General features: G+C 36.1%; 2 protein-coding genes across 2 annotated transcripts in view; both read left to right on the top strand.

Annotated features, from left to right (window-relative positions):
- The window catches only part of LOC128014363 (beta-2-syntrophin-like), a 39,412-nt gene extending 34,511 nt beyond the window's left edge, over positions 1-4,901 (top strand). Inside the window, exon 7 of the mRNA XM_052597932.1 lies at positions 681-4,901. Coding sequence (XP_052453892.1) covers positions 681-773 — 93 coding nt within the window. The 3' untranslated portion in view covers positions 774-4,901. The remainder of the gene's footprint in view (positions 1-680) is intronic.
- Positions 4,902-4,905: 4 nt separating this feature from the next.
- On the top strand, positions 4,906-15,376 carry LOC128014365 (vacuolar protein sorting-associated protein 4A). Its single transcript, XM_052597934.1, has 11 exons — positions 4,906-5,126; positions 7,531-7,642; positions 8,081-8,225; positions 8,332-8,393; positions 8,488-8,607; positions 9,407-9,563; positions 9,633-9,781; positions 10,867-10,948; positions 11,038-11,257; positions 12,665-12,805; positions 14,495-15,376. The coding sequence occupies exons 1-11, from the start codon at positions 5,106-5,108 to the stop codon at positions 14,594-14,596; spliced, it is 1,311 nt and encodes a 436-aa protein (XP_052453894.1). The 5' UTR covers positions 4,906-5,105; the 3' UTR covers positions 14,597-15,376.
- Positions 15,377-15,897: the final 521 nt, after the last annotated feature.

The raw sequence follows: 15,897 nt of genomic DNA, 5'->3' as shown, positions 1-15,897 counted from the left end.
TTGAATAAGGCTTCAGTTCAGGAGAAAAAATGAGTTTTTCCCCATATGCGTCTTCGACGCAGTACTCGTTCCCGTATGTCAGGGAACCGAGGTTATGTTAGTAACCTAGTTCGTTTAGGTGGGCAAACGCTCCCAGTGTGAATACTGTGGTGCAGCTGCAGTGAAGCTGTAGTTACGCTCACACACCCCTCACACTCCCAGTGTGAAACCGGCTGTATAGTAATATATGTCCACATTTTATAACAATTACATTTTTCAGCATCCGTGCGAAAGCAAATTTGGAGAGAGATGTGAGGATTTGGGGAGAGAAATAAAAGATTCTTAGTGCGTTCCCAGCAATTATTCATGGTTTATATCGTAAATTCAATTGGGTGAGCAGAGACCACAAATGCACAGTATGTTTTTTTTTTTTTTTTTTCATTTACTTACATCAGAATACAAAGGACACATGAAAATAATGCAGCGGACTGAAAAGAGCTATTCTATAGATATAGATCATGTCACATTAATATACAAAACATGACTTCTGATAATCTTTTTTAAATTAATGGTTGCAGTCTTTTTGAGTGGAACTTGCCCAAAATCAGAAGTGCCTCCCATAATGTAAAACCCAAAAGGCTCTTTGGTAAAAAGGTGAATAGTTTTGATAATAATGAGTTTTTGTTGGGTCTCTCTTGCAGGTGTTTGAGCTCCACTCGGGGCCGAAGCCTGTGGTCTTTGTGCTCCACTCGTTTCTCTCAGCCAAACTGGCTCGTCTGGGACTGCTCACCTAGAATCAGCAGGAAACCATCGAGGTTCATCTATTTCTTTGATTTATTGACGGCTAGTATTTTACTCAAGCAGCGTTTTCATAGTTTACTTCTCTTCTAGCCAAGACATTAGTTGTGTGATTGTGTGGCTTTCTAAAGCACAAAACTCTCCCAGTTTCCTCTGATCAGGAACACCAGATGTGCCTTCTCATCTAGAGCCAACAAGCTTTTACACTCATTTTCAGGCTTAAGGTCACCGTAAAGCTTTGCAGAGTAACCAAAATGAACTTATTATTCTTGTATTATCTGTGTTGTTTGTTATTCACCTAACTCGCCTGTATTTATGTTTATATATGTATCGCATGGCGAAGACTGTTACATCTGTGTGTTATAATCTGAATTAATATGTCATTTGAATGCATATATATATATATATATATATATATATGGAGAAAATGAAGCTTTAAATACATTCCCTCACGACTGACCAAAATAACCTCCTTAAAGTTAAAACTCTAGAAGGTGTTGAATAGCTTTGATTCAGTTTAACTAATATTTTGAAAGAGATATAAAGTATAGGAATGTTTTATTAGTTTATCTGTTCTCTACATGTCATAAGAAATACTTCTTCATTATTAATGACCAAACCTGCTCCAGGCCTTGATTTATTTATTTATTCTTTCCCCTTCTGTAGTACATTAATGCTCGTTAGATGAGTGTTTAATCCTCATTACAGGCTTCCCTCTGCCAGAAAAACCTGGAAATATCAGCAGATTTGGAAATGTGAAGGAAATTAATGAAACCTTTCTATTATTAAATAGATCATGGGGAAACGTCTATAGACAATATATATTTTCTAACTCGGTTTAGCTCTGAAGAACTTTGCTTTTGTGAGTACAATCTTTATAAAATGGCTTTTAATAATCCTAATCCAGTTATCAGACAAGACTGGAGAAGTCAGAGATTTATCACGTTTTTAGCACTGATAAATGGTTTGTCATGGTGTGTATGTTTTATGTTTATCAATATAATATCAGTATATATTCTTTATTAATATTTTATCTTTTTATATAATGCATGTAATGCAAACTTGAGTTTGAGCACATGATCTCCTGTATTATTAACCTCTTCAGTCACAGGTGCTGTAGTCTAGGAGCTTTTCAGTACTGAAGACATTCCCTCATAGATTTATTAGAACAAGCTTAAAGGGATACTCCACCCCAAAATTAAAATGGTGTCATTAATCACTGACCTCCATGTCGTTCCAAACCAGTAAAAGCTTTGTTCGTCTTCAGAACACAACTGAAGATATTTTGGATGAAAACCGGGAGGCGTGTGACTGTCCCATAGACTGAAGTGTAGAAGTTATACTGTCAAGGTCCAGAAAAATATCAAAAACATCGTCAGAACAGTCCATCTGCCATCAGGAGTTCAACTGTAATGTTATGAAGCGTCAAGAAGAAAACAAAAAATAACGACTTTATTTAACGATTCCTTTGTTAATCTCCTCTGTGTCTCTCCTAGAGTTGTTCCGATTCCGATACTAGTATCGGAAATATCTCCGATACCACAACAAATTCTGGCATCGGCATCGGCGAGTACATGAACCCATATACCGATCCGATACCATTTTCTTAAAAAAGACCTAGTTATGACCGCAAGCTTTGCCTAACCGCTGCACGGTTCTTCTTCGCTGCTCAAAATGCATTGAAAACACAGGAAGTTGTGCTGTGTTGCCACAAGCAACCCCTGTTTAGAGCAGCGAAGAAGAAATGAAAACGCGTTAGCAGCCCTTATCTACATATGACTGGATCACTCATCACATTCTAAACTGCCAAAAGACAGTGAAGCCGCTACTATATTATAGATCAGTGGTTAGCAGTATGTCTCTGTAGTACCGGTAGTTACAGACTCTCGAGTATATTCAGTACCGGCAACTGCGTTCAGTCGCTTCCGTGTAAGTCAAAACGCAGGGCTCCAGACAGTAGCCGAATATATACTAGTGTCTGTGAATATTAAACTGCAAAATACTATTTAAATATTACTCCCGCAAAATCTACATCTCTGTGGGTGACTGGCACAGATGCGCGAGAGCTCGCTGTTTTGTAGTCTCTGCTGTGTGTCATGAGGACACGAACGCATAAACCGTCACTTCATGAGAATTTACCGTTTCATTTGAGAATACTGTCATATCATAAACACAGACACTCAAAGATCTTCATGGCAGCCCATTAAAATAAATGTTTGGTTTACATGAGTAAATTGACAATATATAAAGCTACTGTTGTAGCCTACAGTAATAATAATACGTCTCTATAATAATAATAATTATGCCTAGATGGTTGCTTGTTTTTTACTTGTTTTTTACTTGTTAGAGATTATCTGATTAATAGATCTTTTTTTATATTCCTAGACTTATTTGTTGCAGTTTTTTTATACAGTTATATTGTAAAACTTAAATACCTTTTTTAGTTTGCGGTGTTAGATTTTTGGCTGCATTTGAAGTTCTTTTTTGCATAAGAAAATAAATAATACTGTCAAATTCATGTTAGATAATAAAAATACTGTAATAAATACAGTAGTTCACCATGTATTTGTTCATGTTTTATTGAGGGATCTGTCTGAAGCACACCATAAAAAAATTCTAGCAATTTACACAGGGCTAGTAGTATATACAGCTGTATATACAGATATACACCCAGGTATCGGATCAGTACTCGGTATCGGCCGATACCCTGAGCCCAGGTATCGGAATCGGTATCGGGAAGAGAAAAAGGGTATCGGAACATCTCTAGTCTCTCCACATGACTCAAACTGCCCACGCTCTTCTGTGTCAGCAGTGCTCATGGATGAGGTGAAACACTGATGGCAGATTATTCTGACGATATAGTTCTGGACCTCGACCATGTTATTTACTTGGCAGTCCATGGGACAGTCACAAGCCTCCCGGTTTTCATCCAAAATATCTTTAGTTGTGTTCTGAAGACGAACAAAGCTTTTACGGGTTTGGAATGACATGGGGGTAAATGATTAATGATAACATTTTCATTTTGGGGTGGAGTATCCCTTTAAAAGAAGCAATATTTTTATAATATGTCTTTATTTTAGTTTAATGCTCACTCCACAAGTGAAACGCAAAAAAACTAATGTATCTGCACAAGGACCACACGTACAACCTCTTTGATGCTTTAAGTGCTCTTAAACTTTTATAGTCTATTGTACATACTAATAACATAAATATTTCAAATCAGAGGAAAACATGTTTTTACTCGTATGGAAGCGTTCCTTGTTTCTTCTGAAGTGTCCATTTAAATGACCGGTGTGTGCTTTCGGCAGTATTTGTTGGTTGTTCTTTGAGAGTTTGGTGATCAGTCATAGTTTTGGATATTATATCCATTTATGTTGTGACATCAGAGCGCTTCTTGAGGACCCACTGCATTATGCATTATGTCTTAACTATGAAACTGTGTCAGTGCTGTCAGACGATTAATCGAGATTAATCACATCCAAAATAAACATTTGTGTTTACATATTACATGTGTGTGTGTGTGTGTGTGTGTGTGTGTGTGTACTGTGTATATTTGTAATGTGTATATATAAATAGACACACATGCATGTGTATACATTTCAGGAAAGTGTTATGTTTATATCTTATATTTATATATAAATACATGTAAATATTTTCTAAATATATGCTGTATGTGTGGGTATTTATATTTATATATACATAATATACACAACACACACATATGTCAACAGAAGGTTTTATATAGGAAGTGATTAATGGTTTGACAGCACTATTAAACACTTGGCCATGTTTACAGATTGCACAGGTGAGATGTTCGGAGCCTTCAGACTCTGAATGTACTTTATAAACCTCTAGATGCATGCCTCGGTTTCATTATTTGTTCAGCATTTCTAGTTAATAGTTTGTTTTTTTCTTTATTTTAAACAAGAAAATGTTTGAACCAAAGTTCACTTGTGGCAGCTTGCAGCACACAATCAAATGCAAAAAAAAAAACAAAAACAAATGCTTGTTTGTTTGTACCTGTATTATAACTCTTCAAAGCCTGTAACCTGAAGCTATGCATTGTTTTTTTTATGTAAATGTCATATATAAATAAAAACATGTAAACGAGTGTTACTATGGAACTAATGCCTTGAGCTTATGTTTCCGGAGGACAGTATGGGAAGGAGGGTGACAACTTCCGTTTCTGGGTTCACTCATCTGTCACATTACATCAACCTCCCTTAAATTTATTTATTTTGTTGTTCTTGTTTTTAACATACAATTTGAGTTTATTGTAAAAACTATTAATAGAGCACTGCAGTGAAACTGCTCGAGCGTGAGATGAAATGACAACGTCAACACTGCAGGTGAGTTTACATTAGCTTTAGCGCATTATCCTTATTTAACCATGTTATAACTAGACACTAACTAAACAAATTAACTGTAATGACTCATCGTTCAGAATTCACACTCGTCAAATGCGTTTGTTTATCATTATAAACCTGATAGAAATCAGTAGAGAGGTCTGTCTTTGACAAGCATCCATGTAAACAAACCTCACTTCAGTTTCATGTTCATTTGAGAGAAGATATCAGGACTAAACGACAATTTCTCAGAGACGTCAGTCGAAATGTGTTATGTCGTGTCATTTTTAAAAAAGCTGCTGTGGATTTATTTGTTACTTGCAGGCCTGTTTATCTGGCAGGCTACAATTTCATGACAGTGAATCAAATGTACACACAGTTGCTGAATAAAAATAAGTTAAATTATATTTATTTGGAATTCACTATATATCCGTAGCTAAGCTTTTGGCAGGAGTCTGACAGACCGTGACTAAGTTTAATAATAATTTGAATATACAAAGATAATACAATTTAAGTTGAGCCAAATATTTTGGACCTGACACATATTGAGCAGTGTTTACTGAGTAATTCATTCTTTTCTCCAGGGGGTTAAAAATATTTTTTTTTTACCTGTTTTATTAAGCATAAGACCTTCAGCACCCATTAAACATTTATTATTATTATTATTATTGTTGTTGTTTTCAAGATGCATTTATTTCCAAGGCAATAAGTGAAATTCTTAAATAAGTATTTAATTTATAGCATTAAGGATACGTTCCCTAATGGCAGATGAGCCTGTCTGTGTAGCTACAGAAAAAAAAAAAAAATTCAATTGCACCATTTTCTTTTGGCATCCAAAGAGGAACATCTGATAAACAAATAATATTTAAACTAGCAATTTATCTTGTTTCCCTCAATCAAAACACCTTTTCATCCTTAAAATGAATACCCTTACATGGGCTTTAACATCTTTTTGAACTCTAAAAATGTAAGATTTGTACATTTTTGTTCGATGTACATCTCTAATTTCAATAAAATGTGTACTCTACAGGTGTTTCTCAATAAATTCATGTAGAGGAAAAGTTCATTTATTTCATTAATTCAACTAAAAATTGTGAAACTCGTGTATTAAATAAATTCAGTGCACACAGACTGAAGTAGTAAAAGTTTTGATTCTTTTAATTGTGATGATTTTGGCTCTCATTTAACAAAAACCCATCGATTCACTATCTCAACAAATCAGAATATGGTCACACACCAATCAGCTAATTAACTCATAACACCTGCAAAGGTTTCCTGAGCCTTTAAAATGGTCTCTCAGTTTGGTTCAGTAGGCTACACAATCATGGGGAAGACTGATCTGACAGTTGTCCAGAAGACAATCATTGACACCTTTACAAGGAGGGTAAGCCACAAACATTCATTGACAAAGAAGCTGGCTGTTCACAGAGTGCTGTATCCAAGCATGTTAACAGAAAATTGAATGGAAGGAAAAAGTGTGGAAGAAAAAGATGCACAACCAATCAAGAGAATTGCAGTCTTATGAGGATTGTCAAGCAAAATCAATTCAAGAAATTGAGTGAACTTCACAAGGAATGGACTAAGGCTGGGGTCAAGACATCAAGAGCCACAACACACAGACGTGTCGAGATTTACTGAACCACAGACAACGTCACGCTGAATTGAGGCAGTAATTAAAGCAAAAAGAGCCCCTACTAAGTACCAACAATTCACTAAATGTTTTTTTTATTTTTTTTTTATTGGTTTATTGGTAATATTCTAATTAGTTGAGATAGTGAATTGGTGGGTTTTTGTTAAATGTGAGCCAAAATCATCACAATTAAAAGTACCAAAGACTTGAACTACTTCAGTCTGTGTGCATTGGATTTATTTAATACACGAGTTTCACAGTTTGAGTTGAGTTACTGACATGAACTCTTCCTCGACATCCTAATTTATTGAGCTACACCTGTAGACCGTTGTGTTTTTGGAAAAGATCAACACCGATACCATATGGTTTTCAACCAGTTTATATTTAATGACTTATGCCTCTTTACATATCACAGCTATTCAGGGCATTCAATAACCAAAAAGATAATATAACAATATATTCAAAAAATGATTGTTTGTTTGTGGGCTGTAGACACAACAATTTTATTTTAATAAACTTACAATATTTCTTTACAGAATGAAGCTGCAACCTTTCCAGAGGTCTTTTTAGATCTTGACTTTTGCTTGAAATATTAGCTGGACAATGTCATTTTAAACACTCTTCATGGAAAATTTGACACATAAAAAAAATTAAATAATAATAATAGATTTTCTAAATAATATTGATCCACAGACCTCTATGTTGAGTTGACATGGAATGAGCACTTATTAAACCCTATAGTAGTCTGTCAGTTCATAGAGTAACTGTCATGTTCAGAAAGCGATTGAGCTGGTCACTAAAGCCACAGAGGAGGACAAGGCCAAGAACTACGAGGAGGCGCTGAGACTCTACCAGCACGCTGTGGAGTACTTCCTGCACGCCATCAAATGTGAGTGGACTTCCTCTGCTCCAAATGAGCTCAAAATGAACCCTGTTTACTTTCTGAAATTCTTATTCTACAAAGTTCATTGGACAAAAAGTTTGTCTTTTGAATTTTTCATTTTTTTTTTTTTTTTTTGGCTGATGTCACCGAGGCCTTGCAGTGTTGAATAGCAAATAACAAGAGATTTGAAAAATAAGTGTTTTTCAGAAGAACTGGCTTTGCATTGAAATCCACTGCAGACTTTATCCAAAAGTCATAAACTATGTGTTTATGGGGATTTATTTGTTTTATGAAAGTTTTTCACCTTTACTTATTTATATAGCGCTTTTAAAAATACCGATTGTGTCAAAGTAGCTTTACAGTATTACATGTAAGTCGTGTAGATGTAAAAAATAAATATTATGACAGATTTGAAGACACACCTTTGATCCTTTGGTTTCTCAGATGAAGCGCACAGTGACAAGGCGAAGGAAAGCATCCGTGGGAAGTGTGTGCAGTATCTGGACAGAGCCGAGAAACTCAAGGACTACCTGAAGAACAAGGACAAACAGGGCAAGAAACCAGTGAAGGAAGCACAGAGCAATGACAAGTACTCTATCAGCTCGTGTCTGTTCTGCTGTGGGGTGTTGATGGCTCACAGAGATAAACTGTGTGTGTGTGTGTGTGTGTGTGTGTGTGTGTGTGTGTGTGTGCAGGAGTGACAGTGATAGTGAGGGAGAAAATCCTGAAAAAAAGAAGCTCCAGGAGCATCTGATGGGTGAGTCTGTGTCTTCAGTGCTTCACTGTGTTAAAGCGAGGGATTACCCAGCTGCTGTCGGTCGTGCTGAGGAGGTGTTGGTTGATGATTTCAGGGGCGATTGTGATGGAGAAGCCCAATGTGAGGTGGAGTGATGTGGCCGGACTGGAGGGGGCAAAAGAAGCCCTGAAAGAGGCGGTCATTCTGCCCATCAAATTCCCTCACCTGTTCACAGGTCAGTCTGAGGTCCATTATCACCATTCATACTCCGTCAGCTCACACTTACTAGAGATTAATGTTAGTCAGATATGATTCATGTTTTGCTATCCCCTAGCTTGTGTTATCTGCCAAATATTAATTATATTAGTCATTAGAATCATATTTATATATATATATATATATATATATATATATATATATATATATATATATATATATATATAAGATATTCAGCAACATCCCTAGTTAACACACTATTGTTCAAAAGATTGGGGTCAGTAAGTTTTTTTTTTTTTTACTTGAAAGAAATTAAAGTTAATTAAGTGGCAGTATTAAAAAAATGTATATACATGCATACATATACACAGATACATAAATAAACACTGTATTTAAGTAAATAAATAAATGCTTTTTTTATTCTATTCATTGACAAATCCTGATGTGATATAATATAATAATTATTACATGTATATTAAAATGATTTCTGAAGGATCATGTGACACTGAGTAATGATCCTGAAAATTCAGCTTCGATCACAGCAATAAATTGCTTTTAAAGAAGTTGTTTATTAAATTACATTGAAAATGAAATAAGACACTTCTTTCCTGTCAGAAACAGAACAAATCTCCTTGACCCCGAGCTTTTGAATGGAAGTGCACGTTCTTATACCAAATGATGACCGAGAGATTTGTAGTAATCTGTTATTTATTAAAAGAATATGTACAAATATCGCCCTTGATGTCCACATGTTTAGCTCTTTATTTTAGTGATATACACTTTGAGAGACTGCAGTGTGTGTTTGTGCTGTGATGCAGGCAAGCGGACTCCATGGAGGGGCATCCTTCTGTTCGGGCCCCCCGGCACAGGAAAGTCTTATCTGGCCAAAGCTGTGGCCACCGAGGCCAATAACTCCACCTTCTTCTCCGTGTCGTCCTCAGACCTGGTGTCGAAGTGGCTGGGCGAGAGTGAGAAGTGAGTGTGTGCTCACTGTGTGGCTGTCAGTCTGCATGAGGTGATGGGTTGTGTTTGAACTGTCCTCAGACTGGTGAAGAATCTGTTCGATCTGGCTCGCCAGCACAAGCCCTCCATCATCTTCATAGACGAGGTGGACTCTCTGTGTGGATCCAGAAACGAGAACGAGAGCGAAGCCGCCCGCAGGATCAAGACCGAGTTCCTGGTCCAGATGCAGGGTGAGAAACACTTTCTGATAAACCACATCCTGCTCAATACATGATGCTTATCTCTCCTTTCACACATGAGCCTTAACTTATTTACATTACAATTCAGTTTGAAGTCAAAACGCTTAGATTAGGGTTGTCTAATGGGAAAAATGTAGAAATGTATTTACTGTAACTTCATAAATACTTTGGTAGCACTTTATTTTACAGTCCTGTTCCTCATGTACATGTACTATGTACTTATTATTGTAATTACAATAACTATGTAATAACTAGGTACTAACCCTGAACCTACCCCTAAACCTCACCCTACCCCATGTAGTTACCTTGTATTACCAGAACTTTCTTAAATAAATACACTGCAAGTACACTATAAGTACATGTTAGTACACGTACTGTAAAATAAAGTGCAACCAATACTTTAACACATTTCTTGTTCATTGGTAGTTAATGTTAGTTAACACATTATTGTAAAGTGTTAAAAGAAATTCTCTGCCTAATAAAATATGTCTGAAAACCTAAATTATTATATACATTTAAGGGAAACACTTGATGTCATTAGAAGTCATTCATTTACAACAAGAAAATGGTTAAAAAGACCGAAACATTAACATTTTAAGTACATTTTAAAAGATAAAAAAATTAGGAAACATTATTTTACAGTGTCCTTGCTACACATGCACTTACTGTAGTAATAACAGTAAATTATGCATAATTTAATCAACTCTAAACCAATCACTAACTGTAGGAGTAAGTACATGTATTTAATTAATATTACTCAGTTCTTAAATGTATAATTACGCCGTAACAAAGGTTATACTTCATTTTAAGGCGTCCTGGTTACAGTGTAATACATTTAAGATTAATATATGAGTAATATTATTTAACTACATGTACTTCCTATGTGGTCAGTAGTAGGGTTACTTGCATGTAATAAATAATCATTTATTGTTATTATAATAGTAAACACATGTAACGTGTGTAGCACACCTGAAAACGAAGTGTGATCAGAAATGAATGGACCCCCATACAGAGCGATGCAGGGTTTCCTCACAAGCTCTTCTTTCTGATGGTCTGTGGGCGTCTCTCTTCCGCAGGTGTTGGGAATAACAACGATGGGGTATTAGTGCTCGGTGCTACTAACATTCCTTGGGTGCTCGACGCTGCTATTCGCAGAAGGTCAGTCTGATAAACGCTTTCAGAGTAGAGAAGTGCTCATGTTTCAGCTCCAGTCTGTAATCTGTGGAGTCCTCCTGCTGGCCGTGCAGGTTTGAGAAGCGCATCTACATCCCGCTCCCCGAGGAGCCGGCCAGAGCGGCCATGTTTCGCTTACACCTGGGAAACACGCCTCACAGCCTGAGCGAGGCAGACCTGCGTCAGCTGGCCCACAAGACAGACGGATACTCCGGAGCCGATATCAGCATCATCGTGCGAGACGCTCTCATGCAGCCTGTGAGGAAAGTGCAGTCCGCTACACACTTCAAAAAGGTACCGGAGGAAACTGAGCCTTAACATGACTTATGTCTGGATCTACTTTTTACAATATTTATAGTATAATAGTATAATGCTTAAAATAAGATTATTTGGTTTATGTTGTTTAAGGTTTTAAAACCACATTATTTTCCACATACTGTACACTATTGTTTCTTCTCTAAGCTCTGTCTTTCTGAGACGCGTCAATCTTTACAAAGCTCATCTCTCTGAAAAGCGAGGTGTGCTCTGATTGGCCAGCTATCCAGTGCGTTGTGATTGGCCGAATACCTCAAGCGTGTGACTGAAATGTTATGCCCTTTACCATATTTGGAAACACACAGCGTCTAATAAGCATAAATAATGTTTATTAATATGTCTTAAACATTTGAGCGTTGTTATGCAAATCTTCCCACACAATGACGTTTCAGGAAAGTGTGGACGAGTCTTAACTTTTATAAAGAATATCTGGTTGCACTTTATTTTACAGTACGTGTACTAACATGTACTTATTGTGTACTTACAGTGTATTTATCTAAGAAAGTTCTGGTAATACAAGGTAACTACGTGGGGTAGGGTGAGGTTTAGGGGTAGGTTCAGGGTTAGTACCTAGTTATTACATAGTTATTGTAATTTCTATAATAAATACATAGTATGTACATGAGGAACAGGACTGTAAAATAAAGTGACACCGAATATCTCTTTCTGTTTGAGACTTTAGTCTTTTTGACTTTACGATCTTATGTAGAGTGGTGCATCAAGTACCTGAAAGTCATACTCAAGTAAAAGTACAGATAACTTGCCAGAAAATGACTTTAGTAGAAGTCACCGTTTAGAATATTACTTGAGTAAAAGTCTTAAAGTATGTGATATTTATTGTACTTAAGTATGAATTAAAATAAATAAATAATACAAGTACAATTAAATTAAAAACAAAAAGGAGCAAATAAATATAAATTAATAAATAATAAATTTATAAACAATAAAATAATAAATAAATGAATAAAAGAAAACAACGCACTTTATCTGTACTTAGTGTCTTTAATTCCAACAAAAGAAAGCATGTCTTTAATCTGCATCTGAAGTGATATTTAGATGTATTTACACACAGTTTAATGTATCTCAGAAGTTACAGATGCATAAATAATGTTTTGCTTTTAACATAAAATATTGAATACTGATATTTGTAATCATTTAAGACATGAAAGAAATAGTCAAAATGTGAAATTAAAACCACCAGTAGGTGGCAACAAGTGCCTGTTAATGAGTGAGTCATTGAGCTTAAACCGAATCATTCAGGAACAAACCATTTGACTGTAACAGCGTGTAACTCTGGGAAGACTTTAATTGGCATCATATGACCCCTTCAGTCGTCACAGATCTAGAACAGAGAGTTGAATGTGTGTTGTGCTCTCGGCTGGTCAGGTGCGAGGCCCGTCTCGCAGTAACAGCTCTGTGATGGTGGATGACCTCCTGACCCCGTGCTCCCCCGGTGACCCTGAAGCCATAGAGATGACCTGGATGGATGTCCCTGGGGACAAGCTGCTGGAGCCCATCGTGTGCATGGTGAGATCCTGACCGTCTCTCTGTCAGTTTGACTATCACTACACAGTCTGGTCTGCTTGGCATCATCTGCTGGTTACACGTACAGTATATAACCACTGAGAAAATAAAATACCTAGTTCTGCTCATCGATATTCACTTAACTTGCTCTGATTATGAATGTTTTTCAAAAATGAATAAACATGTCTTATTGTTTATTGGCCTGCTGATAAAAACAACCTGACAATATAAATCAGACAGTCAGCGAATGCACTTTTAATTTGTTTACCGCATGATGCCTAGATTAAAATGTTCTCATTAAAATAAAACAACTGTTTTCTATTTAAAAAATATAGAGCTTGGTAATTAGAAATTGTAATCTGTTACTGATTCCAATTAACATGACAGAAATTGTAATTAGTAACATAATCCATTAAATTACTCATTGGGTAATATATTCAGGCTACTTTTAGATTACTTTTGTCCTGTCTGGTTCTTCACATTGATTTAAATAGGGTCATCTTGTACCAAATTATTTTGTACCAAAATAAAGAAAATATATTCTGTTTGCACTAAACATTAAACATCAAGGTTTCCCAAACTGCAGGGGGGTTGTAAGTTTAAGCTAATAATTGATTCAATCAGAAAAATGTTAAATGAAAACTTTAGGGTTAGGGTATTCTGCTTTTGGAGTTATTTTAAATCGAATTCAAATAAACCACATACAGAATTGTTCTTTATTTGTTAACCTGCATGTCATGTGACCACAACCAAAAGACGACCATGAATGTGCGCATGTGTCTGTTACGACCCTCTTAAGATGGTCTGGGGGTAAAAGGAGAAATCTGTAAAACTGATGGAGGCAGAAAGAGACGATGCAGAGAAACTGCCAACAAATGTGATTTATTGTACAAAGTGAAAATAATCCATGTAACTACCAAAATATATTTATAAGAACATAAATCATTAAAGAGACAAGCCATATGTACAAATATTTACAACTCAGAAAAAGTAACTAACAAAAAACCAATACATATCAACCCAAGAGAAAGAAACAAAAGCACTTCTAACTTATTTCAAACCTAACTAAAGAAAAGAAAGAAAGCAGATCTTGAGATGACTCAAATATTATTGAGATCAGATGACAAAAAATGATAATACTAATACAAATGAACATGTTCATCAGTAGCTGATGCAATGTTGAAAAACTTTCCTAAACAGGAAATGATTTTTGTGAACCCAGTGTTTAAATGCTGTGTGTGAATCTGACTCATGACCGATCTCTGTGTGAATCTTTCTGAGTGTTTGTATGCAGTAGGACATTTTAGAAAGGAACATTTAAAAGATGAAGAAGATGAATTAGAACGAATCAATGAAAGACAAATGTTAGAAAACTAACACCTCTTTTTAATTTCAGTTAAATGTTGTGCTATTGAAATTTCTATTTATCAAAGAATCCTGAAATCAAATGCATCATGTCTTCCACAAAAAAAGTGAAGCAGCAAATACTATTTTTTAACACTGACAATAACTGAGCATCAATAATAATAATAATGTATTAGAATGATTTCTGAAGATCATGTGACACTGAAGACTGCAGTAATGATGCTGAAAATACAGCTGCACATCACAGAAATAAATGAGATTTATTCATGTATTACATTTGATTATAAATTGCATTTGCGTGTGTGTGTGTGTGTGTGTGTGTGTAAGTCTGACATGCTGCGCTCTCTGGCGACCACACGCCCCACAGTCAACACTGAAGACCTGCTGAAGGTGAAGAAGTTCACAGAGGATTTTGGACAGGAGGGCTAAACACACCACGGCAGGACTCTGAGCTCTAAACGAACCTAACCGCCCAACACTACACCCCTCACAGTCAGCAGATGGGACCGAGCATGGAGCTTGCTGTGAAGTGGTGTTTACGTAATCAAGTTTGTTGAAGTATTCATTTTATAAAGATTTTGTCCGTCTGCCCTTTATTCTGAACCGTCTACCAACATTACAGCTCTCGCCGATGGGTATTTATGTTAATTTATTCTGTTTTTGGATGGTTTTGAGTGCCGACCTGTTTGAGCTTCATCAGTATGTTCTGTGTCCAGCTTACTATTACAGCACTTTACTGTCTAAACATTGTCTGGGTGAATCTCTCAAAGACACGGCCGGGTCACGTTAAACCTCACAATTAAACAGAAACCAAGTCTGTTTTACATCTATTCCGACAGTAATGTTTTACAGTATTTTCAGAGTCCGGGCTGAAATGTGACCTGGCAGTGTATCTGACAGACTCACCATCAGCTGATCAAGCAGAAGTGTGTTACAGCTGTCATTCATCTTGAAGGATAACATTAACCTGATCTGATAAAAAAAAACAAGTTTGTGCATTGTTTGTGTGTATTTACTTCAGTCTATCCACGCTGCTTAAAATGGAGAAACCTGCCTTCTGACAGTAGCTCTGTAACATTACAGCAAAGGATCATTTTCTATGAACATGCTGTGTATGTTTCCAGAAAAAAGCAGACTATTCATTTGAGAAGTTGAATGCATAATGCTGTGCAGAAAATGTGCAAGAATTAAACACTATGTACCTATCCAGATATGAATCTTGTGTGCCTCACAATACCAGGGGCCTGTACCATGAAGCTGGATTAGGTGGCTAGCCAGCTATGTTTCAGCTTAGTCTCCGCCAACCCTGGGTTTTAGCTACTATGAAAGTAGCTTGGCTTTAATCGGTGTTCATTGCCATGGTATCTTACGCTGCACGGCTAACCTGCTCCAGGGCAGGTTATGTTCTGAATTCAAGATCTCAGACTGAAGGTGAACCAATCAGATGTGAGAGAAGTGACACATGTCTGACACAAAGTCACTCCAGTTTATCTTGCTCCAAATTAAAGGTCACTTATACTAAAAAAATTCACTTATAGCCAAAAATTATCTGGCTTTAATGATAATAACTGAGTCATTTTATGATTTATATAATTATTGTGATACATATTATTATTTATCTCTTACACACAAGCAATTTTAGTTTAAAAGTTATTATAAATTATTTTAAATAAATATTAATGTATACAGATCATGTAATATAAATAAGCTGTAGTATCAAAAGATTGAAC

The sequence above is a fragment of the Carassius gibelio genome, chromosome B25, assembly GCF_023724105.1.
Source record: "Carassius gibelio isolate Cgi1373 ecotype wild population from Czech Republic chromosome B25, carGib1.2-hapl.c, whole genome shotgun sequence".
NCBI classification, from domain to species: domain Eukaryota; kingdom Metazoa; phylum Chordata; class Actinopteri; order Cypriniformes; family Cyprinidae; genus Carassius; species Carassius gibelio.
Note: the sequence above shows the minus strand (reverse complement) of the source record. Positions and strands in the feature narration are given on the sequence as shown.